This window comes from Mustela lutreola, chromosome 14 (genome assembly GCF_030435805.1).
Source record: "Mustela lutreola isolate mMusLut2 chromosome 14, mMusLut2.pri, whole genome shotgun sequence".
Taxonomy (NCBI): Eukaryota; Metazoa; Chordata; class Mammalia; order Carnivora; family Mustelidae; genus Mustela; species Mustela lutreola.
The window spans coordinates 75,677,859-75,702,117 of record NC_081303.1 but is presented as its reverse complement, the minus strand read 5'-3'; the positions used below and the strand labels follow the sequence as shown (position 1 = coordinate 75,702,117).

The following is a 24,259-nucleotide window of genomic DNA, read 5'->3' as shown; positions in this document are numbered from 1 at the left end:
CCCGGTTGAAACCCCTGACCGAGCCTGCCCGCTGAGTCTCCTGCCTCCCTGCTGCCTTCTCTCTCCACAGCAGAGGCTCCCTCAAGGCAGGAGCAGAGAAAAGCCAACAGTGTCCCCCTCTGGCTGGTTGGCTCTGGCCTCCCACAGCACTCTTCCTCACCCCCTTTCCCATCCTACAAACCACGCTGGGTGCCTGAAGACTCTGAGGGCCGGGGAGCCAGGTGGAGGGTTGGGGCTGCTCTCATGGGACCGGAAAGAGGCCTAATGGGACACACTGTGTGCCCGGAAGTAGAACAGGAGTCTGCGTGGGGGCTCCAAGGGCCCAGGGATGGTGACCCATGGCTTTCAGCCCCTCGTGGAGCCAGCAGGAGTTGCTGCTGGCCCAGGGCTAACAGCACCGCAGGGCCCCAGTCATACAGGCCCTCAGGTGAGATTCCCCCTTGCCTCAGGCCCCAGGGCAAAGACCACCAAGGAATGAGGTTCCAGGGAGCGGAAAGGCTTTAATGAGCATCACAGGGGGACTGGGGGAGGGGTACAGACTCCAAACCCAGCCATCCTGCCTTCGCTTCAGCTGGCGGAGGGAGCAGCCCTGCTCAGCCGTTCCCAGACCCCAAGGCAGCCAGAGGAGAGTCCCCGGGAATCTTCTCCACCCACCAAAAGTGTTGAAAGGGGAGAGGTCTGCAGCTGCTGCTGCCAGGAGCAGGAAGACCTCCAGCAGCAAGCTGACCTCCAGAGGTCAGGAGAGACCTAAAATCAGGCAGAACAGCAGCCATGGGAGGGTTCGGGGCTAAGCAGGCAAGGAAACTCGTGGGATCCCCAAACACTGAAAATTCAGAGGGGGCCCCAGAGCCTGCTGGCTCCAGGAACGAAGACCCGAAGGAGTCCCCCCCCAGACCTAGACACCACGAAGACGCCGAGGGAGTCCCCCCAAGACTGAGACACCAGCAGAAGGTCTGGGGGGAGAAGCAAGGATAGGAGCCTGGGTGGGTGGAAGAGGCTGAGGGGAGCCTGGGAAGGGCACCAGGGACCGTGCCCCGGACGGAGGGGTGGTGGGAGACGTCCTCTAGCTGCTGTTCTGCTGTTCCTGTTGGCGGATGAGGTTGGCAATGGGGCTGGTGATGCCGCCTATCAAGGTCCAGTACTCGTCGAAGCTGATGCGTCCATCGTGGTTGGCGTCCAGGCTCTGGATGAGCTTGTCAGCGGCCTTTCGGTTTCCCGTGTCCTGGAGAGGAAGGGGGGGGGGGTCAGCAGGGCTGGGCAGCGGCCCCACAGAGCCCTAGGCACAGGACTCCTGTGGCTCGGACCTGAGCACCAGCTGCCCTGGGAGGAGGCAAACCCAGCCCACCCAAACCCCCGGTCGGGCCTGCGTACCCTGAGAGGACAGGGGTCTGGAAGTTTGGGGGAGACCCCGGCTTGGGGGGGCCACTCTGAAAAGACGGAAGCCACAGGGAGGAAGGGAACCACATGAGGATGAGGGCTTGGGGGGCCGGGGGGCAGACAGGTTGGGCGGGGGCCTCACGGTCAGCATGTGGTTGAGCTCTTTCTGAAGCATCTTCCGGAAGCTGCCCTTGCTGATCTTGTTCTTGACCAGGCTGTGTTTCGACACGTATTTGTAGAAGTTTTCCACCAGGACCACAACCGCCTTCTCCAGCTCCGTGTAACCGTCCGCCATCTCGCAGCCGCACGCCTCGGGGGGGCCTGGGCGCCATGAACAGGGCAGGTGAGGAGACCCCATAGTCCAGACCCCCTCTGAGCCCTGCCCTCATCCTCCCCCTGGGTCCCCAGGCTGGCAGGTCCTGGGCAGGAGGGATGAGGCGGGGAGGGGGGGGGCACTAGGGTGGGCCTGGACCTTGTGGTTGCTGTAATCCAGCCGCTCACCAGCCCAACCGCCCCAGCAGGTTCCCCTGGCAGGCTCCCCAGCCCTGCCCCAGCCCCAGGCCCTGGGCCTGTCAGAGCTCCCTGCAAAGAGGGTTAGGGTAAGTGCCCATCCCCCTGCCTCCCCACAGCTGCCCCGCCCAGGACCCCTGCCCTGTGAGCAGGCACAGCTAGAAACTGCTAGGATGAGCCAGAGGGGCCGGGAGACCAGAAGCCAATGTGTCCCCAGGGGCAGGACTGGCAGAGACCCAGGCCCAGGCCACAGAGCAAGGGGCCGGAACTTACGCCCTGTCCAGTGTCCTCAGCCAGGAGGCAGGACAGGCTGCCCAGGGAAGGTCGCCCCTCTCCGGGAAAGGACGATGTCCCCCCCGACTAAGTCAGACCTTCTGCAGACCCCCCAGCCACGCCCTGCTGGGCCGCCCTCCCTCGCCGCCCACCCCAAAATACGTAGGAGCCAGGCCAGTCCGCCCCAGCTGGAGACAGAGCTGCGGCCTTCACCCCAGGACAAAAGGCACTTACAGTCCAAGCGGATAAGGCCTCTGCATAACAGGATATGAGGGGAACAGGCGGCTCTATTCTGTGAGTCGCTGCCGCCCCCAAAGTAAGCCCCAGCCCAGAGCTCCCTTCCCACCCCCAAGCCCAGGAATGAGCCACAGCCACCCGAAAGTAGACACAGCCGCTATCCTGTCCTGAGCCTCGCAGGACCCCACTTGGAGGAGCAGTCTGCTTGGCCCAGCCTCACCCTGGCACTGGCCCCCGCCCGGCCCTGCACACCCTGCCCCGCCCCCGCTCCCAGACTCTCAGGGCCCGCACTGGCCGGGGCCACGGGCTCTTCTAGGGTCCAGTCTCCCCAGATACCAGGCATCCCTGAGGCAAGGACAGAGTCATAGGCACAGCCGTTTGTTTTCTGAACCAAAGGGTGTGACTCATAGACTTTAGGACCATTTTTTAAAAACCCTAGGTACATAAGCACACTGCTCTTAATCTCTGTGTCTCCCCTCGCCGGCACCGTCTGGCCCAACGGCTTGCTTGAGGTGCATGTTCTAGAAATACTCCACCTCCTTCCAGCCCTGCTGCCAGGTATCCACAGCCCCTGACCGCCCTTCTAAAATATTCCCCTCACGTAGCTCTTTATGAAGGGAGGATGTGACCGAGGGACGAGGCCCTAACAGAGGAAGGAGTGGGGGCAGAGACAGAGGAGCATCTCTGACCAGGACTCCAGCCTTCTGTCCCTGCCTCGTCCAGCTGACCACTCTGGTCTGAAGAGGAGAATGGAGCTGGAGCTACAGGAAACCACAACCTCGCCCCACGCTCTTCGCTTATTACGTGTGATTGGGGACGTCTGGGGGACTCCGTCCGCTACGTATCTGCCTTCGGCTCAGGTCATGATCTCAGGGTCCTGGGAGCGAGTCCCCCATCAGGCTCTCTGCTCAGTGGGGAGCCAGCTTCTCCCTCTCCCTCTGCACACCCCCACCCCCCGCTTGTGTGCCCTTGCCCTCTCTAACAGATAAATAAAATATTTTTTTTAAACAAAAAAAGGTATGTGACTGTGAGGTCTAATGTAAGACTTTCAGGCTAACACCCTGACACTCACAAATGAGGAGGGAGAGAAGTTTTGATCCACACAGTGCTGCCCACTGCCCTTGAGTTGGGAGTGGCCAGGCCCACGGCCAGCATTCCTGGGGTCCCACAAGCTGTACCCACCACACCAAGGAGTGTGCCAAGCCTACTCCCAGCCAAGCTTTGGGAGTAGAAAGACAGCTCAGAGAACCCCAAACCCTAACCATTCCGGACTTTGCCCCCTAAGTGAGGAGCCCTGTGGGAACTAGTCAGGGAGAGGGAAGAGATGGAAATCAGGTGTAGGGGCGCTGCGCCTCTGCCCTCTCTCCCTGGCCCACCCACCCTCCTCCCCACTTTCTTAGGGTCTTGTTTCTCGGACTCCTCCTGCCCTCGATACCACGTCCCAGCCCCTACCTGGCCTCTGGCAGCCCCGCAGGCCAGACAGAGCTGAGCACTCGGGACAGTCAGCCGCTGGCCTCAACAGTCCTGGGTTTCGGTACCCAGTGGGCCACCCCCCACCTTCTAGTCAAATGGGAAGCCTCTCCATCTGGATGAGTGCTTCTCCGAAGCTTTTTCTGAAGGAAGGAGATCAGAGTGGGATAGTGGGGGCGTGGGGGGGGGGGGCTTACTCTCTCCTTCCCTCCCTCCCTCCCCTGGGGGCCAGGAGACAGGCTCTGCCACCCACCCACGCACAGGTACCTGCTCCTCCCACCTGCCCTCTTTAGCCACCAGCCACGCGGAATGAGGCTGGACGGTTAGGCTGTCTCATCAGGCTGTCCTAGGGTCCTAGGAAGCCTTGGCAGGAGGTAGGTCCTGGCCTAAGAGCAGGGCGGGGTTGGGGGGGGTGGACATGTACATTAGAGCCTTCCCCAAAATCAGGAACAAGAGGACCACTTGTCCTCCGAAGGACCCTCACACCCAGAGCCCCCAGCCCTCTGCCGATGTTCTCCTCGGCCAGTCCTTGTTTGATTCATCCTTGAGCAACCGAAAGGCCCCACCCTCACGCCTGCTCACCTCCGCCCAGCCTCCTGACTTCTCCCAAAGCCTGTGGGCGCTCTGACCCTTGACCCTGGGTCTGGGCCACAGCAGTCCTGCCTCCTACCCCCAAGTTCTAGGTCTCAGCCCTCCAAGTGCCTCCTAGCCACCCCCAGGCCCCTGCAGTCCACCACTCACCATCCAGCCTCTTTTCCCACCACACAAGCTCTTCTTAAGTCTCGAAGGGTCTCTAGGTACTGGGAGATGTCCCTGAAGCTCCAAACCTCCCGGCCACTATCCCTCTCTAGAGCTTGGCCCACTCTCAAGCCTGAATTTGGCCTTTCCCGTGTCCCTTCCATACACCTCAAAGTTGTTCACTCATTTCTCATTTATTTCCTTCTTCATCTGTCACTCACTTATTTCCTTCTTCATTCATTCGTCCGCCCCAAGGGCCTTCAGCACAGAGGGAAGGTGTGATCCGAACGGGCTGGTGACTTGTCCCTCTATTTACAAGGCTGTTTCCCATCCAACATCCCGCTCCATGCTCCTCTGCTCACTCCTCTCCAGCTTCCGGAGGCCAGTGTCTGGCACAAGTGCCCCTGCCTCCCCGTCTCCACCCGCATGGGACCCTGCACCTGAATCACACGGCCACACACAGAGGCCCCATCACCAGCCATCCAGGTCTCGGAAGAAGCCTGTTCCTCTGGAGCATTTTCCAGACGACTGGGGCTGGACTACGGCATGGATACTCACGCCCTCCACCCCTGGTCTCTCCAAGGACAGAGGATAGAGGAAGGCTGAGCCACTGCCCCCCCACCCCTCCACCCCACTCATCTCCGAGCACCCCTGCCCTCACCCCCAGCTGCCCAGCGGGGCCCCAACCCTTCAGAGGGCGGACGGACCTGCCTGGGTCCTGAGGTGGAAACAAGCCACCTCAGTGCCTCCCTCCTCTCCCAGGCTCGCTGGCTCTCACTGGGGCCTTCCTGGTGCCTCCTGGACCGCATCACCTCTCCCAGGACACAGCTCCCAGGGCCTGGTGAGGCCTGTGTCCAGGTCGGACCACCTCCCAACCCCCACCAATCCGCATTTGTCCTTTTTAGGTCGAGGGAGGGTCGGAGCCGCTGTGACAAAGCTCGGAAGCACTCTGCCTTGAGGCCCGGGCCCTGGAGAAGAGCCCCGTCAGCCTCCGGGTTGTGGAGGGGATCTCCCCACCCCATCCACGCCTCTGAAGCCCTCTCTGGCCCCCAGCCCCACCAGAAGTCTCCATTACCACACCAGCCTGTGGGAAAATTAACGATTAACCGAATCATCCAGTCAGTGCCTGGCAGGGCTTCTCCCCAGGCTCCCTTCACTGCCCCTTCCCCTGGCCCCAAACGTTTGCCCGGCCTCTCCAGCAGCCCCAGGCCTCCCAGGACGGGCTGGGGGTGCTCACCTGCCTCCTCGGACTGCCTCCTCTCCCGCAGGGCTCTGGGGCCTGGGCTCTGGCACTGCCAAGCGGCTCTCCCCCCCGCTCAGCCGGCCAGGACTCCTCCCCGCCTCGCTCCCAGAATCTGTCCCACTCCCTCCAGCCTGTCTGAGCTGGCTCGGTGGGGAGGTAGTCACTGAGCTCCCTCTTGACTTAGCCCTGGGGTTGGGCCCTTGTTAAAGGGATACACACCTTTTTTAGCACCCCCCCCACCCCACCCCAAAGGGAGCGGTGGAAGCCGGCACCCCGCACAAGCGCACCCTCCCCACCCTGCAGCGCTGGAGCGGAAAGAATCTAGTCGGTGGAGGAAGGAAGGAAAGGGCCGTCACCTGCCCAGATCACAGGGGTCACTGGGAGCCCAGTTTCAGGGTCCCCCAACAGACAAGTTCGGGCTGCTTTCCAGGCCAGTCTGGCCAGCCCCAGAAACTTCCTTGCTGTTAGGGTTTCAGGAGCAATGCCTGATTTCTGTGGCCCCAATCAGAAGCGGCCCTGGAGCCCCTGGTCTTCCGACTCCAGTTGCGACCTCCAGGAGCTGACACTCATTCCCAGGACCTGCCCTGTGCAGCAGGAGAAGGGGCCACCCCTTCCCCAGAACACACAAGGGAATTGGCCAGGAGTGACCTCAGCTCTGGGCACCTGCTCTGCGTCAGGCTCTCCACTGAAGACTTTATGTGACGTGTCCATTATCCTCCCAACAGATTTGTGAGCCACAAGCAGACCCCATTTTATAGATGAGGAAACTGAGCTCTGGGAGCATGCCCCGAGCTCCAAAGATAATGGACTGCAGAGCTGGGGGAGTTCGGGCTGCTTGGCCTGTTTCTCAGCCCCGCCTTTCTCTTGCTGCCAGTCAGCCAGGCTCCAGCACACCTGGGTTCCTAACTTCCCGGGTGAGCACTTGTGGCCCCCTCTCCTGTCAGGGGACCAGCCCCTTGGTGAAGAGAAGCCTATCCTTCAGAGACAACCTAGTCCCCAGCTTTGGGGCCTGGTAACCATCCTCAAGCCAAATCCATGGGAAAAGCAAGTCCCACTCACTCCCACTGCAACCACCGCAGCCCCACGCATCCCACTGCCACCCAGGACTCTGCCACCCCCCAAACCGCCTACTGTCCCAGGTGAGGGGTGGATGTCAAGACAACATCTTTCACTTTTTTTCCATTTTTTATTAATCGAATGATACAAAACAACCATCATTCTTTAAATGCCCAAGCACCCAGTTGGTCCTCTCCCTCCCCTGCTCTCTTCCCCGACCGACCCTCGCCCAAGGACAGAGGCGTCACCCAAGGAAAGAGGCCAGGGAGGAGGCTGGGCCAGAGCTGGAGGCGGGAAGGTGGAGCCCTGGACACAACTACCATTTGGGGTGGGGATTAGGAAGAGTAGGTTCCCAGAGACCCTTTTTAGCACCAAATATCCTGCCCCATTCCCAGGCCCCTTCTTCAAATCATTTCCAGTAGCCCACCTCCTCTCTGCCCTTCCCCCCAACTAAAGTACCTGGCCCTTAAACCACCCTTATCCCTCCGGCACTCACCATATCCGTCCCTGCTCCCCCCCACCCCCCAGCCTCCCTCTGGCGGGGACTCCCGGGCTGGCAATGTTGGAGAGCCCTGGGAAGGGTCACCAAGGACTCGAGCCCTGCAGGGGTGAAGCAGGTGCAGACCGGGGAATCACATACTGGTGGTAGAGAGGACTTTTATTTCTAGGCCCCAACATCCCCCCCAAGAATTCCAGGGAAAGGTTCTCAGCTGCCCCGGACAGGGCTTTCCAGCTTCACACTCCTGGCTGCTTCTCCAATCAGCTCCCAGAAAGTCCCAAACTCTAGTTTAGAGTCGTTACAGCTGCCCAAGTTGGCGATTTTCTCTTCCAGCCCACCGTTGCTCTAAGGGAAGGGAAGAGACCGCAGCTCAGCAAGGCAGAACCTCCCTCTCCTGGCTTCACCCTGCCCTAGGGCGGGAAGCCAAACCGGGGCCCACCTGGCACAGGCAAGGGGAGGGGCTAAGGGTGGGAGTGCCTGGGGCCCCGGGGCGGTGTGGGTGGGGTCCTGAGGACCTTGGGGGGGGGGGGGGGTCGGGGTGCCTGGGGCGGAGCCCCGTCAGTACCGGCATGAGGTGAGGCAGCTGCTGGGTGACCAGGTCCTGAAGTTCAGAAGGGGTCAGCGTCTCCTTCCCACTCTCCACAGAGTACTGGTGGAAGTTCTTGATGAGGGTCTCGATGGCCCTCTCCACGTCGCTGAATTCCTGCTCATCCTGAGGGCGGGGGACATCACCACCTCAGGGAAGCTCCACTCACCCCAACAACACCCTACCTCCCCAAGCCCCTCTAGGCCAGCGGGGCAGAAGGCAGCTGGAAGGCACAGGAGCTGCCCCCACTCCAGAGCCCAGCATCTAGCCCCCACCCCCTCTGGCCTCCGCCGCGAGCCCAGCAGGGCTCCCTCCCTGTCACCGGAGGCCCCCACGCAGGATGAGTCCTAGCGAGAGGAACAGACACCTCTTCCCAGGGGGGCTCATTGTGCGGACGCAGCATCGCATGTGCTGGACACCACTTAAGAGTCTGGCTCTTGGGACGCCTGGGTGGCTCAGTTGGTTAAGCAGCTGCCTTCGGCTCGGGTCATGATCCCAGCGTCCTGGGATCGAGTCCCACATCGGGCTCCTTGCTCCACGGGGAGCCTGCTTCTCCCTCTGACTCTGCCTTCCACTCTGTCTGCCTGTGCTCGCTTTCGCTCGCGCTCTCTGACAAATAAATAAATAAAATCTTTAAAAAAAAAAAAAAAAGAGTCTGGCTCTTCTGGGCAAGGTCTAGGGTAAAAGGCGGGCCCAAGGCAAGGGGCAGAAGTCAGTGGGGACGCAGACCCTCAGGGTGGAAGATGGAGCACGAGAACAGAAAAGCCAGGCACGCACGGGCCCACCTCAGCACTGGCTGACCGACACTGTCCCATGGTGCCCGGTGTGCTTGTCCTGGCAAGAGCTGTGTCGTCCTATGGCTGGCGCCGGGGAAGCCGATGGCTCATGATCTGCCTGGAGAGGAGGGAGACGGAGGGGAGGGGAGGGCTCAGTATTTCTTCCTCAACTATTGCCTCCGGCCTCACTCACGAGGTCAGAGCCAACTCCACGCAAGGCCCAGTCCCTGCGCAGGATCCTGGCAGGAGCTAAGGTCACAGTTCCCAGGACCACCCATTTAGAGGGAATCCTCTGGGCCTCCCCCTAGATCAAGCCTCCCACTTCTCCCACCCCTCACCTCTGCTTTGCGCGCACACAGACACACCCGGCCTGTAGGACCTGACTCCCAGCCCTTGTCCTGGCAGGCTAGGGTAGGAGAGCCGAGCACTGCCCTTTGGACAGGGTTAGGGCAGCCCTTTACGCGAAAAGCCCTGGCATCCTTACCTGCTTGGGAGCCGTTGGGACAGACGCTAGGCGTCGGTGCACCTGAGCTCAGCTCTTATACCTGGGGGCAGGACGGGGCGCGGGGGCGGGGCCTCCTCCCCGAACCGCCCCCGCTGTTTGCGCTGTTCCCGCGGGCTGGGCGGGGAACCAGTGTGGCCCCACCCCCCACTGGCCAGAGCTCCGCCCACCCTGCGGCCAAGGGAACTCTGGGGGGCTGGGCCTGGACGGCCCCGGGCCCCAGACCCGCAGGCAGAGTAAAGGCCAGAGAAAGGGAAGGGAAGAGTGGGGGCTTGGCACCACGGCGGGCTCAAGCGCGGGAGGAAAGTCCTGAGGAATTGTAGGGCAGGGAAGTGGAGAGGCTTTGGGTCAATAACCAGGAAAGGAGGAGACTCAGAGGCTGACAGAGGCAGGGCTGGTGGTCCAGAGGGAATGAGGGACATGGGAGTCTCCAGGGGCCACTCTGCACTTTGCCAGGTCACACACATGCCCTCTTACTCTTCCCACCAGGGCCAGTCTGGGTGGTGCCACTCGTACCTGCAGTCCCCACAGCTGAGGGGGGCGAGGAGCCACAGAAGGGCGGCCTGGGAGAGGGGCCCGGATGGAGTGTTGTCCTGATCCCGATTCAGCTCCCCTCAGACAGCCCACCTGTATGAGACCCAGATGGGCTACCTGGCCCATTAGCAACCTCTCCAGACAGGTCGGGCTGCCTACTGCTCCCTCCCTCAGAACCCCAGGCCTTCCCAAACTGCCCCCCAATCCAGTGCCCAGGATGACACCCAGGAAGCCTGGAATGACACCTCCTCCCCACCCCACCCCCACCCGCCTGATGGGGACGGGGAAAGGAGAAGAGCAGGTGAGTCAGTGTGGTCAAGGCAAGGATGGGGCAGATCCCAAAGCCTGAACTCTGAAGGCAGGAGCCTGTCTCCCAAGCCCCTCCCAGCCCCTTTCTCCTTCTAGGGCTCCCCCATACTTCTAGAAGTGTCTCCATGAGAAGGCCCCCCCCAGGAGTGTCCTATCATCCTGTGTTTCTCTGATGGTCTCAATCTGGGACCCTCTGAGGGGTCAATTTGAGGTTTCTCCCAAGAACGCTTCAAACTTGGATCCTGGGAGAAGCGTCAGTCTGGGGGACCCTCCTGAGGTCTCTCAGTGTGGGGAAGCTCCCTGTGAGTTCCCCTCAGGGATATCTTCAGCCAAATGACCCCTCAAAGAGTCCCAGCCTGGGGTCCTTCCAGGGCCTCTCAGTCTGAGGGCACTTAGATGGAAGGTCTCAATCTAGGGCCCTTTCTGATGTGTTTGGTGTGTGGAAGAGAGGTTGTCTCAGCCTAAATGTTCCTCTGGAGTCAGGGACACGAGACACCGGCAGTGACAGCTGCCGGAAAGCTTTACCCACTGGGCTGCCCTGCTTCGGCTTGCTCCGCGGGCGGGCCACGCGAAACGTCCGCCCCTCAAGCCAAGGCGGATGGGGAGAGGGGCGCCATAGCCCATGTCAGGCTTCATACCAGAACCTTGTGTCCGTTCTTCCGCCTCTCCCCTGCTATGCAGGGAGGGAGGAGGGAGGGCCTAGTGTTCCCATGTTTCCCACCCAGAGAGGATCCGTTCATCACAGAGGCTATGGAACACCAACCCAGTTCCACCTATTCTTGTCTTTGTGCGCTCAGCCTCTCCGAAATGTGTCTCCTCATCTCTAACACAGGACTTACAAATAGCGCCTCCCCGGAGCGAAGTGGGGCCTAGACAGGAACAAGCCTGAGGGTGGAACCTGTGGTGGTGAGCCCAGGGTGGTGTGTGGAAGTGAGGGACCACTGAGGTCTGCTCCTGAGATCATGACCACACTGTATGTTAACTAACTAGAATTAAAATAAAAATGTGGAAAAAAATAGTAGTACCTTCAAGGGCTGTGAGAATTAACTAACTTAACACAGGGAAGTGTTCAGTTCTGTGCCTGGAGGACAGCAAGCCCAGCACAGCTCCAGGCTCTCATCAACACCCAAGGATCAAAGCCCAGGAATAAGAACAGTGGGACTGAGACCATGCCCCAGAAGGCCCCAGAAGGACAGGACTCACCACACCCACCCCAGAGATTGTCCCCTTGTTCCATAGGCTCGTTCATCCACCGTTTCGTTACTGAGCACTACCCCATGCAAGACCTGGTGTGAGCCGCTGCAGAATTCAGAGACAACTAACATTCTTGGTCCTTCAAGAGCGCATAACTTTTCTTTAAGATTTTATTTATTTATTTGAGAGAGAGCACAAGCAGGGAAGCAGTGGAGGGAGAGAGAAGCAGACTCCCTGCTGAGCAGGGAGCCTCATGGGGGGCTCGATCCCAGGACCCTGAGATCATGACCTGAGCCGAAGGCAGCTGCTTCACCAACTGAGTCACCCAGGAGCCCCAAAAGGTCATAACTTTTGGACCCACTCTTTGGTCAGGGCAGAACTTTCCCACTGTCTACTCCCAAGAGCAGAAAGAGGAGAGGGTATTTCAAGGAAGAGGCTTTTTGCGGGGAGGGGATTCTGCCCTGCCGGCCCTGCCGGCCCTGCCAAGCACTATTCTGCTCAGGAGCTTTACTTCTTGTGAGTCTCCAGGGCCCTCTCCCTCCGGATCTCCTTGGCCAGCTCCCCTATCAGTCTCCAGTACTCGTGGAACTTGAGCTCAGAGTCCTGATTCACATCCAAGCTCTTCATCTTCTCATCTAAGGAGCCCACGTCCTGAGGAGACACAACAGAAGGGCTGGGGTTAGAAGTGAGGGTTCTCGGGCAGGGAGAGAGAAAAGAGCTGCTGACTTCCGTTCTCATCACACAGGAGCTGCCCCACTGTGGCCCGGGGACAGCAGGGCCATGGTGTCAGGTCTTCACAGCCTCTCCACACCTGTCGGGCTCCTAGGGTGGCGGCCCCCGAAGGAAGTAGGGGACCTGGCTTGTAGTGTTGGCCACCATGTAAATAGTCCCACCACGGCTGATTGTGAAGCACACACGGGCGTCCCCGAATGCAGAGCTGGGAAGAGATGCCCACAGGTGAGGTGGACCCAGCACACCATCGCACCTGCCATTTGCTCAACGGCACCCAGCGAGCCCTGGGGCAGGGATCCACTCTGGCCATCCTCAGAGCCTTCTCAGAACTTCCTCCTTCCCAGAAAGCTAGAGAAGTTCACAGCCCTAAGTTGCGCATCTGCATAAGCCCAACGTCAACTCGTTTTTGTTTCCGGTTTGGTTATTAACCTGTTTGATCAGAGGAATGGCAAAGACGTGGAGTATCTGGTTTTGTCCTCGACGAAGTCTGTCAGGACAGGCCTGTGAAATCAAAGGATACTGTATACTGGACCCCGGATCAAAGGATCTGTTACTAGATAAACAATCACAACCAAGACACAGTCTGTGGAACAACAGATCGGTGTCACACTGGAGAAAGTGCCGCAGGCAGAGCCCAAAGCTCAGTATTTCGATCAACATTTGCTCGAAGGCAGAGAAGACCGCCAGATCCACAGAAGGCACAAAACTAAAGCTAATTCAGAGAAAAGCTAAGCAAGACCTTTGTAAAAGCCACAATCGCTTTTTTTCTTTAAAGATTTTATTTATTTATTTGGCAGAGAGAGAGAGAGATCACAAGTAGGAAGAGAGGTGGGCACAGAGACTGGGGGAAGGAGGCTCCCCACTGAGCAGAGAGCCCGACCCCAGGATCATGACTTGAGAAAGCAGGGGCTTCACCGACTGAGCCCCCCAGGCACTCCCCCAATCATGCTTAACTGCAAAACACTGTAAGAATTGTCCATGGAAGGCAAAGATGCCCAGTTTAACATTATATTGGGAGGAGGGGAAACATACAATTAATCAAGAGAAAGAAAGAAAAGGCATTAAGTATGAGGAAAGAAGAGCCAAACTCACCTCTTACTATATCAGCAAGTATGTAATTGCAGAGCTTGGAAAAACCAAGAGCATAATGACTACCATCGTGGCAACTGTGAGCACTGAGCAGTGCTGACTATTCCAAGGCCTGTTCTACACACAGGACAGGCCTTACTCCATTTAACTCCACACTGTGCTGGAATGACGGGGATCTTGTCCACTTTGGTCACCACTGGAAGCCCAGGGCCGGGGAGAATGTCTGGCACATAGCAGATGCCAGTTGGCCACTGTAACCCAAAGCCTAGCACAGTGTCAGCACAGGGCACAGTAGGTGCTCAATAAATACTTACTAAATGCAAAGCCAGTCCAACAAGGGAGATGTTATTACGTGTCTATTTCACAGATAAGAAATTCAGGCTCAGAAAGAGTAAATGACCAGGGATAATAAGCTAGAATCTGCATTTGTACCTAGATTTTCTGACTCAAAGCTTATGCTCTTATCCACTCCTCTGTATTTCTTCCCCCAAAAAACTATTAGAAATGATAAAGTGGGGGCGCCTGGGTGGCTCAGTGGGTTAAAGCCTCTGCCTTTGGCTCAGGTCATGATCCCAGGATTCTGGGATCGAGCCCCATGTCGGGCTCTCTGCTCTGCAGGGAGCCTGCTTCCTCCCTTCTCTCTCTCTGCCTGCCTCTCTGCCTACTTGTGATCTCTCTCTCTCTCTGTCAAATAAGTAAAATCTTAAAAAAAAAAAAAAAAAAGAAATGATAAAGCATCTGATTACAATATTAACACACAAACCCAGTGCTTTTTAGGGGTATGAATATTAACCAGTCAGAAAGTGTAAGAAAGATCCCGTTTAAAACAGGGGTGCCAGGACGCCTGGGTGGCTCAGTTGGTTGAGCAGCTGCCTTCGGCTCAGGTCATAATCCCAGTGTCCTGGGATCGAGTCCCGCATCAGGCTCCTTGCTCTGCAGGGAGCCTGCTTCTCCCTCTGACTATGCCTGCCACTCTGTCTGCCTGTGCTTGCTCTCTCTCTCTGACACATAAATAAATAAAATCTTTAAAAAAATAAATAAATAAAAAATAAAAATTAAAAAAATTAAAAAAAAAATAAAACAGGGGTGCCGAGACGCCTGGGTGGCTCAGTTGGTTAAGCAGCTGCCTTCGGCTCAGGTCATGATCCCAGCATCCTGGGATCGAGTCCCACATCGGGCTCCTTGCTTGGTGGGGAGCCTGCTTCTCCCTCTGCCTCTGCCTGCCACTCTGTCTGCCTGTGTTTGCTCTCGCTTCTCTCTCTATGACAAATAAATAAATAAATAAATCTTAAAAAAAAAAAATCGTTTTAAAACAGGGGTGCCAAAAAAATTAAAAAATTAAAAATAAAACAGGGGCACCTGGGTGGCTCAGTCGTTAAGCGTCTGCCTTCGGCTCAGGTCACGATCCCGGGATCCCATGTCAGGTCCTGGGATGGAGACCCATGTCGGGCTCCCTGCTCAGCAGGAAGCCTACTTCTCCCTCTCCTACACCCCTGCTTGTGTTCCCTCTCTCGCTGTGTCTGTCTCTGTCAAATAAATTAGCAAAATCTTAAAAAAAGAAAAAGAAAATAGTAACAAATGGGGGCGCTTGGGTGGCTCAGCAGGTGAAGCGTCCACCTTCAGCTCAGGTCGTGATCTCATGGTCCTGGGATCAAGCCCCACATCAGGCTCTCTTCGCAGCAGGAGGCCTGCTTCTCCCTCTCTCACTCCTCCTGTTTGTGTTCCCTCTCTCGCTCTCTGTCTCTCTCTGTCAAATTAATAAATAAAATCTTAAAAAAGAAAAGAAAAAAAAGAAACCTATTAAGCTTTTGTGAAGAAAAATGAACTGAAGACCATAAGAGAAAACATGATTAGAAAAATGTACCCTTTTTTTTGAAAGACTCAGTAGTGTCAAGATGTCAGTTTTCCCTGAAATATAATTTTATATGATCCTGTTAAATACCTACAGGATTTTCTTTTTCTTTTTCTTTTTTTTTAAGATTTTTTATTTATTTGACAGAGAGATCACAAGCAGGCAGAGAGGCAGACAGAGAGAGAGGAGGAAGCAGGCTCCCTGCTGAGCAGAGAGCCCGATGCGGGGCTCGATCCCAGGACCCTGAGATCATGACCTGAGCCGAAGGCAGTGGCTTAACCCACTGAGCCACCCAGGCGCCCCTACCTACAGGATTTTCTTGAGACTTATTTTATTTTGGGGCGCCTGGGTGGCTCAGTGGGTTAAGCCTCTGCCCTTGGCTCAGGTCATGATCTCAGGGTTTTGGGGTCGAGCCCCGCACCTTCTCATCAAGCCCCACATCACATCTCCCTGCTTCCCCCTCTCTCTCTCTGCCTGCCTCTCTGCCTACTTGTGATCTCTGTCTGTCAAATAAATAAATAAGATCGTAAAAAAATATATACTATTTTATTAATAAAAAAAAATTTTATTTTGCTTTTTTTAAAGTAATGTCTACATCCAACATGGGGCTCAAACTCACAACCCTGAGTTCAAGATCACACATTCTCCTGACCGAGCCACCCCAGGCCCATGGTTCCATTTTTAAAAAGCTATTTGTAGAACAGTAGGTAAGATGCATTTATTTGTTTACTCACTCAGCAATTCTTATTCTTTTATATTTAAACCTTTTATATTTTTCAAATTCACACGCTTTTTTTTTTTTTTTTCAATTTCACTCACTGTGTATCTGCTCTCAGCACTGGAGATAAAATGGTGAGTGAGTCCTTTCCTTCACTCTTGGTAACATGCAAGTGTGTACAGGAGTCAAGCTGTGATGGGTGTGTTGCAAAAGAAAATAAAGGAGGTAAAGGAATAGAGGGCAAGGGTGGTGATCTTTGCATTCTAAGGTGAAGGAAGGCAAAGCTGAGGACTTGTCATCTGAGCAGAAATCAGAGTTCAGAGAGGAAGATGACTAGCCAGCGCCTCAGGAGTGAGCATTTTGGACCAGGAGGGCAAATCAGTGTAAGTAACTTTGCTGCATTTGAGTTTTGCTATAAAGGGGAACAGAGATAGAAGACAGCTGGAGGGAGTTACAGACCCAAGAGAGAGGGCTGGGTTCTTCTCTTTTTTTTAAGATGGGGGCAGTACAGTGTATTGGGAAACCGATCAGAACAATCCCGTGGAGAAGGAAAACTGATGATGCAAGACAGAGGAGGAGGAACTCTAAGAGTCCAGGTTTTAGTGGGTGAGAAAGATCGGAGTCGCAGCAGAGGAAGGACTGTCTGCCTGGGGGGAGACTGATGCCTCAGGGGACAGGCAGGCGGCTCAACACAGCTCTTCATAGGCTCCGGGAGACAGTACATAGGAGTTTCCTGATTGCTCTTATTTTCTCTGAGAAAATTTCTTAGAGAGAGGGACAATGTGGACAGAGGGATTAGAGTTGGAGAGGAAAAGTTGTGAAATGATCATCTGAAAGAGCTGGCGAATGGTGACGGCTGTGCCAAGGGCCCCCTTGCAGTCTGTTACAGAATTAAAGAGAGACAAGTCAACACTGTGTATCAACTATACTCAATCAAATAAATAATAATAACAAAAATAATAAAGTGGGACAAGTCAACATGGCAGCACCTTTTCCTGCAGCCAGACTCCGCTACACAAAGTGCAGGGGCAGAACGGTCCACAGAGAGATTGAGGAGGTTGTTTATTTTTTTGAGAATGGACATTTTTGCCTTATTTTGGATCTGAGAGAGAATGGTAGCTCTAACCCTCCAGTTAATGGCGGTGAAAGACTGGACTTAACCTGGGTTGGGATTCTGTCAACCGGCGCAGGGAGAAAGGATCAAGGGAGCCGAGGGACTGACCGTAGAACGCAGCTGAGCGGGAAGAGAACGCAGGGCATGAGGGGGTGACAGGGTCGGGAGCCTGATGGTCCCCGCAGAGCCGAGGAAACAGTGGAGGAACAGAACTGGAATGGCAGGAGGTGGTACTCAGGGACAAGGAGGCTTGAAACAGATTCTGGAAGTGGTACATTATTTTGGTAATGTCAGGATCTGTAGCAAGAACAGAGGAGTGGGTGCTCAGAACCTGGACAGAATCCTTGGAAGCTAGGGGTTGAGAAAGTTGAAAGGCTCCGGTGTGCAATGAATTCTGTGTGCCGACGGAGGACCCCAACAAAAGCCATGATGAAAAACAGTAAAGCAGGGGCGCCTGGGTGGCTCAGTGGGTTAAGCCGCTGCCTTCGGCTCGGGTCATGATCTCAGGGTCCTGGGATGGAGTCCCGCATCGGGCTCTCTGCTCAGCAGGGAGCCTGCTTTCTCCTCTCTCTCTGCCTGCCTCTCTGCCTACTTGTGATCTCTCTATGTCAATTAAATAAATAAAATCTTTAAAAAAAAAAAAAAAGAAAGAAAAACAGTAAAGCAGGAGCTGAACCCACAAGGAAGGCAAGAAGGGGGCAGGTTCCAAGGAGCTGTGTGTCGCAGGAAGAAGAAGAAACAAAGATCTGGAAGCAGTGACAAAAAGCTAAGAGGTCACTTCCTGCACTTCCAGGCCCGGAGGGACTCGGATTTGAAGATAAAATCAGTCACCATGTGGCAAAGCTACAGGGACTGTTGACCCTAGAGTCTCAAGTCTCTGGAGAGAAAAGGAAGGGAAAAGTCTCATAAGGCTAGGGATGCAGCAGATTTTGCAGATGATAGACTGTTTCCAAGACATGTTTGTGGTTTTTTTTTTTTTTTTTTTTTTTTTTTTAAGAAATCCATATCCAGGGACACCTGGGTGGGGGGGCGCTCAGTCTATTAAGTGACTGCAGCTAGGGTCATGACCCCAGGGTTCTGGGATTGAGCCCTGCATCAGGCTCCCTGCTCAGCAGAGAGCCTGCTTCTCCCTCTCCCTCTGTCTGCTGCTCTCCTGCTTGTGCTTTTTCTCTCTCTGTGTCAAATAAATAAATAAAATCTTTTTAAAAAATCCGTATCCACACACTTTCACATGCCTGCAAATTCTCAGAAAGGGTATAAAAGAGCCTGTTGACAGCCTACTGTAATTAGGCAACTCGGAGATGAACTCCATGCTCCTACTCAGCCCTACTCAGCCCAGCGGGTAAGAGAAAAGGGGTGACCTGATTGGGCACATTACTGAGGGGATTCCCAGAGGGGGTGAGAAGTAGTCAAAGATTCCTTCTTACAGCCCCCTACCCCCACCCCGAGGATCTATCACTCCATGAACTGGGCTATGTTTCCATCTGTGACAAACCCCTTCCTACAGCTGGGCCTCAGTTTCTATACATGTGAAGTGAGGAATTTGGACAGTGTTTTCTCTTGGCCTCCTTCTAGCACTGATGGTCTACAGCCCTTCCGGAACGCACCTCTGGCTCCCCTCCCGTTCTAGGGAGATGAGACCAGAGAGGCACACCCCGGCTTCCAGGAGCACTGAGGGGAGCACAAAGCCCAGTAAGGCACTTGCACACTCACCAGCGCAGTGTCCCCAAGCTACACATGTACACAGCCACCCACACCCTTCTCCGCCACACACCTGGAGTCACATTATGTGCCCAGAAACATCACCTCCCAGCCACGGTGTACCGCAGCCACTGTCTTCCAAAATCTGAGGCCGAGAGACCCCCTACCTACCTTGAGCAAGTGAGGCAACTGCTGAGTGGCCAGTTCCCTAAACTCATTGATGCTGAGACTGCCCTTCCGGCCCTCCTGCCCCGCGAAGGTGAAGAAGGTGGTGACCACCGTCTCAATGGCCGCTTCCAGCTCCGTCAGTGGCTCTGCCGCCATCAGGACTCTGTAGAGCAGGGGAGGAGAGAAAGGGAGAGATAGAACAGACCGGACGGCCCCTGCCCTGGCATTGCCCCCTCCCGCCCCAGCTGGAAGCAGCGCAGTGGGGAAGGAGTCAGGGGACAGGGATGGGGCCTGAGGCAGGGGACCAGCGTGGGTGGGGGCAGGGGTGTCTGCTTCCAGAAAGCCCATCCTCTCTGGGTCTGAGCCTGGTGGTCCCCTCCAAGCGCCGGTGTCTCAGGAACCCCTTGATGGTGGCGATCCTATGGGCCGGAGACCTCTCTGAGAGGAGGCACTTTGGAGCGGCCCCTCTGCGGCCTCCAGTCCCCAGGGCCCTTTCCTGGGAGCTCACCCGGCCCCCACGGGGTCACGAGGCGGCCGGGCTCCACCGCCTGTCTGCGCGGGGCCCACGCGCTCCGGGGCCGCTGCTCCCCGCGGGGCAGCGCGGGGTCAGGCCGGCGGCCAGCCGCGGTCAGGGTCAGGCCGCGGAGACCCCGCCCCGCGGGGGCAGCGGGCACAGCGCCCAGCCGCCTGCTCCGGCCCCCGCCCGCCGCTGCCCTCCGCGGGGACGCCGCCGCCCGAGCCCCCGGACGAGCCCGCTGCGCAGACGCCCGCGAGGGCCCCGGGGCGGGCAGGCGCCCGGGCCCAGGGTGGGGGCGCCGGACTCACCGAGGCAGGGGAGGCGGGCGGCGGGCGCAGGGGCCGCGGGGCCGCGCGAGCACAGCCCCCGCCCAGCGCGGAGGCGTCCGGCCAGCGCGGGGATGCGGTGCGAGGAGACCGCCCAGGCCCGCCTCCCGCCGCCTCCCGCCCCCCAGCCTCTGGGCGGGGTGCCGGGTCCCCCGGGCGGCCCCCGCGCGCCCCTCTGCAGGGGAGGGGGAGGCGGGAAGGCGCGGGCGTCCTAGAGGCCCGAGAGGAGGACCCTGCGGCCCAAGACCCCCAAGGGGCTCCCACACACCGAGGGGAACCCCGCTGAGGAGGAAGAGCCCCTGGACCGAAGTCTCTCCGCGGGGGCCGGACTAAAACCCCTCCGTGAGACTCCCAGGATCTAAGGGTTCCCTGAGCGGTCCCCTCACTGAGACCCAGTGGGACCCTCCCGTTCCTGCCGGCGCTTCGGTGGGGCGAGGGGAGGCCGTGCTGTGTCCTCCCAGGACCTTTTTCTCACCCCCCTCCTTCCTCCTGGGCCCTGCCTCCTGGGGCCCAGCAGGCAGGGGGAGGCAACTGAGGCTGCACAAGAGGACACAGGCCAGCCTGTTCTAGCCCAGGAGACAGAGGGCGCCTCTGTCCACTCCTGGCCCCGTGTCTGTGAAGGGGTGGAGCCGGTGGGGGGGGGGGGGAACGGGGGCAGGACCGCAGACAGGTCTCCCCACACAGCTCCCTTAGCCACACTTGCAGACTCTTCTGTCTGTCCAGAACCCGCTCCCACCTCAGGTCCAGGCTGACAGTGAGTATCCTGCGTCATCCGGGCTAGGTCTCTGCTGTGGCCAGCTTGGGGGAAAGGGGACTTCAGCAGGCCTCCGAAAGCCTGGGGACAATCGCACTGTGCTGGCCTGAGGGGCTGGGAGGAGTTCAAGTGACAGCAGCTGAGGATTTGGGGGAGACAAGGTGTGGACAGTAGTGCAGGGAAGCCAACGAAGGTCGGACCTCTCGGAGGCAGGTCCATGCTATTCCTCCGAGAATGAAGAAGCCAGTGGGGAGCCCAGCCACCAAGCTCCCAGGACATGAGGCCCACCTACCACAGAGCCCTCAGAATGGCCTCCCAAGGCTCCCTCCATCTCCCAGGTGCTGGGGAAGGGAGCCAGCTCCCACCTTGCTTCCAGTTGGGTAAGAATAAGAAAGCAAAGGGAACTATTGCTTCTGTCCCCACCCCCACCGCCCAGCCTTGCCAAGTGCTCAGGTCCCCAGGAAGTCTGGGGGTGGCAGAGCATGGACCCTGTGAGATGAAGAGGGGGGGCATTAGGGTACTACACCCACTCCCAACACTCCTTTCACATGGCCTTCCCTTCTCCTCCTCCTTTCTTGGCCCAGACTTCCAGACTCCTCTCTCCTTCAAGTCTTCCCCTGTGTTTTCCTGTCCGCCCCTCCCTGCCAGAGTCCTCTCCTAGCCCCTACGGAAAATCCCAGGCTGCTCAAGGGCTCCAGGCAAGCCCTAAGTGCTCCTCCTGGATGGGGCCAGTAACTGAGCCACCAACAGCCCTCCCCCACAAGCACCCTTATCCCCTCCATCAGTCCAGGCTTGGATTCCATCTCCCCCATGTCTCTGTGACAACTCCTTCTCTTGTCCAGAGTTCAGGTGACACTCACAAGGTTCCCATTGTAAAGGGGGAATGTCATCCGATCAGGGCCCATTGTTCAGCCCCCCAGGCCTGGGGAAGGACAAGGACACCTGATCTGAGACACCGGAGCTGCCCCTTCCCCCTGAGGCTGCGGAGGGGATGACCATCCCGAGGCCAAAAGAAAGAGGCCCGCTGGCTTGGCTTGGCAGTCCCCCGCCTCAGTACCCGCCCCCCATTTTCCTCTCTTCTCTCCAGCCCCTTCAGAGGACATCCTCAGCCTTTTCTCTCCCCCAGCGTATATCAGACCGGTTTTCCCACTGCCATTGTCCTCACATCATCCAGGCTGGGCCTAGACAGGGGAGAGGGCCGCGGGAGGGACAAGGCCCCAGAGGTCTCCCCTCCCCCTCGCTGGGAGCCCTGGCTCTGAGGAAGGGCTTGGTCATTCCTCTCTCCCTTCTTACCATCACCGGATGGAAGGCCTGACACCGCAGAGAAGTAAGAGGTACCCTCCCCAGGGAAGCTGAAGTGACCTGTTCAGAGAGCAGAGTGAAGGACCCAAGGAAGCCCGGTCTGGCCTGCTGACAGGAAGCCCAGAGGCAGGCCTCTCCCCCTCCCCATAAAGTCTGGGGCTGGGCCCTCTGGCTGCCACTCTCTCCATCGGACTCCTTGCTGGAGGGAGACCACAGAATCAAGGCCTTAGAGGAGAACACAGCCCACTGCCCCCAGCCACAGAACTCAGCTGTGCTAGGAGGGCAAGGCAGGGTAAAAATAGAGCACGGCAGTGTCCTGTGACCGTCCCTGCCTGCCTGCCCCACCCTCCTTAGTGTCCACCCAGGCAGCAGGGAGCCTCTGCAGAGTCCACTGCCGGCCCCTCGAGCCAGCCTGCTCCAGCTGCTCTACCTCCAGGGCCCCAGTCCCTGACTCCCTCTGCTGGGATGTGGAATGAGGCACACAGAGAACAAGCTGAGATTTAGGCCTCCTTGGGTTCCCACATCATAAGGTCCCAGGGAGCGATAACTGCAGTGTGGCTCTGATCTCAGGGCGGTTTCAGGGAAGGGACCAAGACCAGCTCTGAGGGCTCCGCTCACCCCAACCCCAGATGCCCTAAGCTGGGTCCCCAACTTGCTTCCCTGCTGGGATCGGGGTAGGTGAGCTGCGAGATGGGCTCTGAGCTGGAGACAGCGATGGAGACGCTCATCAATGTGTTCCACGCGCACTCGGGCAAGGAGGGAGACAAGTACAAGCTGAGCAAGAAGGAGCTGAAAGAGCTGCTGCAGACGGAGCTCTCGGGCTTCCTGGATGTGAGCGCGCTGTGGGGGGCAGGGTGGGACGGGTGGGACGGATGCGGGGGGCAGGGTGGACGGGCAAGGGCTGGAGGACCACCCGGGGCCCTCCCCAGCCCAGCTCTCTCCCGTCTTCCTCTTCTCCCAGACTTCTCGCCTGGGTTTTTCGGACTCCCCACTTCTCCTGGTTCAAGACAAAATACCCTAATTTGTTAATCACGTATGAAGTGCTAGAACCCATGCAGATGCATCATTAAAGAGGCCTCACGGTCTAGAAGGGGAAGACTGACCCATGAAAGAGGCCGCAGTCTCTGACCGGAAGCTCCCCGTGAAGCCTGGGGCCAGCCACTTAGGAACTACTCAGAGCTGTAACAATTGCCAGAAAGAACTTTGGGACAATACTAACGGGGCTGAAGGGGGCTTTTCCAAGAAGCGGGCACTTGAGCCATAGGTGTCCATGGGAATATTATTAGAATAAATGTAGACATTTTAGGAGGTGTCTGCATGAACAAACGCCTGGCAGAAAGGACGGGGAGCACGCTCAGTAGTTTTGACCAGAGCAAAGGATGTAGCAAAGCAGGTTGCAAATGCTGACAGGGGCCCTGTGGTGAAGAAGCCAGGAGAAAGCGTGCCAGCTTGGAGGTTCTATCGGGCCTGGGCTCCAGTTCTGACCCTCCCACCTTCCAGCTGTATGACTTGGGCGCATTATTCAACCACCAGCTGTTAATTTGGGAATAATGAACCCTACCTCATACTATTTGTGTCAGAATTAACAATTTTATAAGACAACCCCTGTAAAGCTTCTCTAGGCCCTCAAAATATGGTAACAGATGCTAGTAGTGCTCTGCTTTGTTAAGGGGTTTATTCTATAGGTAACAGGAGGCTGCAAATATTAGTTTTAAGGACAACAGTCCCATAATTACATGTAGTTCTGCCTCTTGCTCTTCCCAATCAGCCACCGCATCCCCCCCCCCCCCCCCCCGATTCAGGACTATGCGTCTCCCTTTTCATCTCCTCCCTCTCAGGCCCAGAAAGATGCAGATGCGGTGGACAAGGTGATGAAAGAGCTAGACGAGAATGGAGACGGGGAGGTGGACTTCCAGGAGTACGTGGTGCTGGTGGCTGCCCTCACAGTGGCCTGCAACAACTTTTTCTGGGAGAACAGCTGAGCAGACAGCCCCAGTGAGCAGCGCCCTTCCCCTTCCCTGATTCCCCCGCACCCCACTTTTTCCTCCCTGCACTCCTACCCTTGCCCACCCTCCATCAAGGGTGCAAGAGTAGAGGGCCAAGCCTGCCGCTCAACTTTCATTAAAGGCTCTTCTCTAGTCAGCTGCTGTGTGTCTCCTTTGGGGTCTGGGAGTGAGTGAGAAAGTCAAGGTTCCTCAACCCTAATTCACCTTATCTGGGTAGCGATCTTATTCGGAGAGGTCAAGGGGACATTACATCTTTCTAGTTGAATCCTCAAAGGCCCAGGAAGGTAGGTGTTCAAAGTTCCAGCTGGAAAGAAAGAATTTCCCTTCGGTCTGCCAAGAATATTTACTGAGGACTTACCATGTGCTAGAGACATTGTGTAGGAACTGGGGCTGCAGCAGGGCACAGAACAAACACGACTTACTCTCACGTGGGTCAAGTCCAGTAAGAATGCCAGACCATTAAATACACACAGAGAGAAGCTAGGAAGCAAACGAAAGGATCGTGATGTACCTATATGCAGAAGGGCTGAAGATGTGTTCACTCACTCATCCCTCACACATCGGGGTGTGTTTATTGTGTACCCAGGCGTAAGAAAAATCCCGTGTAGGTCTGCGTCAAAACGCACATGGCCGGCAGACGGGGAGTGCATGGAAGGGAGACGCCGCCCTCCACAGG

The 24,259-nt window shown here is 57.0% G+C and overlaps 4 protein-coding genes across 9 annotated transcripts; 1 reads left to right on the top strand and 3 right to left on the bottom strand.

The window, feature by feature from the left end:
• Nucleotides 1-480: 480 nt before the first annotated feature.
• Nucleotides 481-6,020, bottom strand: S100A16 (S100 calcium binding protein A16). 3 transcript variants are annotated; one of them, XM_059146099.1, is made up of 3 exons: nt 5,843-6,020; nt 1,520-1,698; nt 481-1,222 (listed from the first exon to the last, which is right to left on the bottom strand). In XM_059146099.1, the coding sequence occupies exons 2-3, from the start codon at nt 1,670-1,672 to the stop codon at nt 1,064-1,066; spliced, it is 312 nt and encodes a 103-aa protein (XP_059002082.1). In that variant the 5' UTR covers nt 1,673-1,698; nt 5,843-6,020; the 3' UTR covers nt 481-1,063. The 3 variants fall into 3 exon arrangements, with proteins under 3 accessions (XP_059002082.1, XP_059002084.1, XP_059002083.1); XM_059146101.1 differs by lacking the exon at nt 5,843-6,020 and adding an exon at nt 2,395-2,541; XM_059146100.1 differs by lacking the exon at nt 5,843-6,020 and adding an exon at nt 2,161-2,301.
• Nucleotides 6,021-7,541: 1,521 nt separating this feature from the next.
• On the bottom strand, nt 7,542-18,819 carry S100A14 (S100 calcium binding protein A14). Of its 2 annotated transcripts, none has more exons than XM_059145926.1 (4): nt 18,682-18,819; nt 8,775-8,883; nt 7,969-8,115; nt 7,542-7,748 (listed from the first exon to the last, which is right to left on the bottom strand). In XM_059145926.1, the coding sequence occupies exons 2-4, from the start codon at nt 8,802-8,804 to the stop codon at nt 7,611-7,613; spliced, it is 315 nt and encodes a 104-aa protein (XP_059001909.1). In that variant the 5' UTR covers nt 8,805-8,883; nt 18,682-18,819; the 3' UTR covers nt 7,542-7,610. The 2 variants fall into 2 exon arrangements, with proteins under 2 accessions (XP_059001909.1, XP_059001907.1); XM_059145924.1 differs by lacking the exon at nt 18,682-18,819 and adding an exon at nt 9,250-9,356.
• S100A13 (S100 calcium binding protein A13) lies at nt 11,457-19,637 on the bottom strand. 2 transcript variants are annotated; one of them, XM_059145928.1, is made up of 3 exons: nt 19,504-19,637; nt 18,682-18,841; nt 11,457-11,955 (listed from the first exon to the last, which is right to left on the bottom strand). In XM_059145928.1, exons 2-3 carry the CDS (start codon nt 18,832-18,834, stop codon nt 11,812-11,814), a joined length of 297 nt encoding a protein of 98 aa, XP_059001911.1. In that variant the 5' UTR covers nt 18,835-18,841; nt 19,504-19,637; the 3' UTR covers nt 11,457-11,811. The 2 variants fall into 2 exon arrangements, with proteins under 2 accessions (XP_059001911.1, XP_059001910.1); XM_059145927.1 differs by lacking the exon at nt 19,504-19,637 and adding an exon at nt 19,187-19,351.
• Nucleotides 19,638-20,124: 487 nt separating this feature from the next.
• Nucleotides 20,125-23,719, top strand: S100A1 (S100 calcium binding protein A1). Of its 2 annotated transcripts, none has more exons than XM_059145929.1 (3): nt 20,125-20,275; nt 22,256-22,408; nt 23,416-23,719. In XM_059145929.1, exons 2-3 carry the CDS (start codon nt 22,268-22,270, stop codon nt 23,557-23,559), a joined length of 285 nt encoding a protein of 94 aa, XP_059001912.1. In that variant the 5' UTR covers nt 20,125-20,275; nt 22,256-22,267; the 3' UTR covers nt 23,560-23,719. The 2 variants fall into 2 exon arrangements, with proteins under 2 accessions (XP_059001912.1, XP_059001913.1); XM_059145930.1 differs by lacking the exon at nt 20,125-20,275 and adding an exon at nt 20,509-20,655.
• The last annotated feature ends 540 nt before the right edge of the window (nt 23,720-24,259 follow it).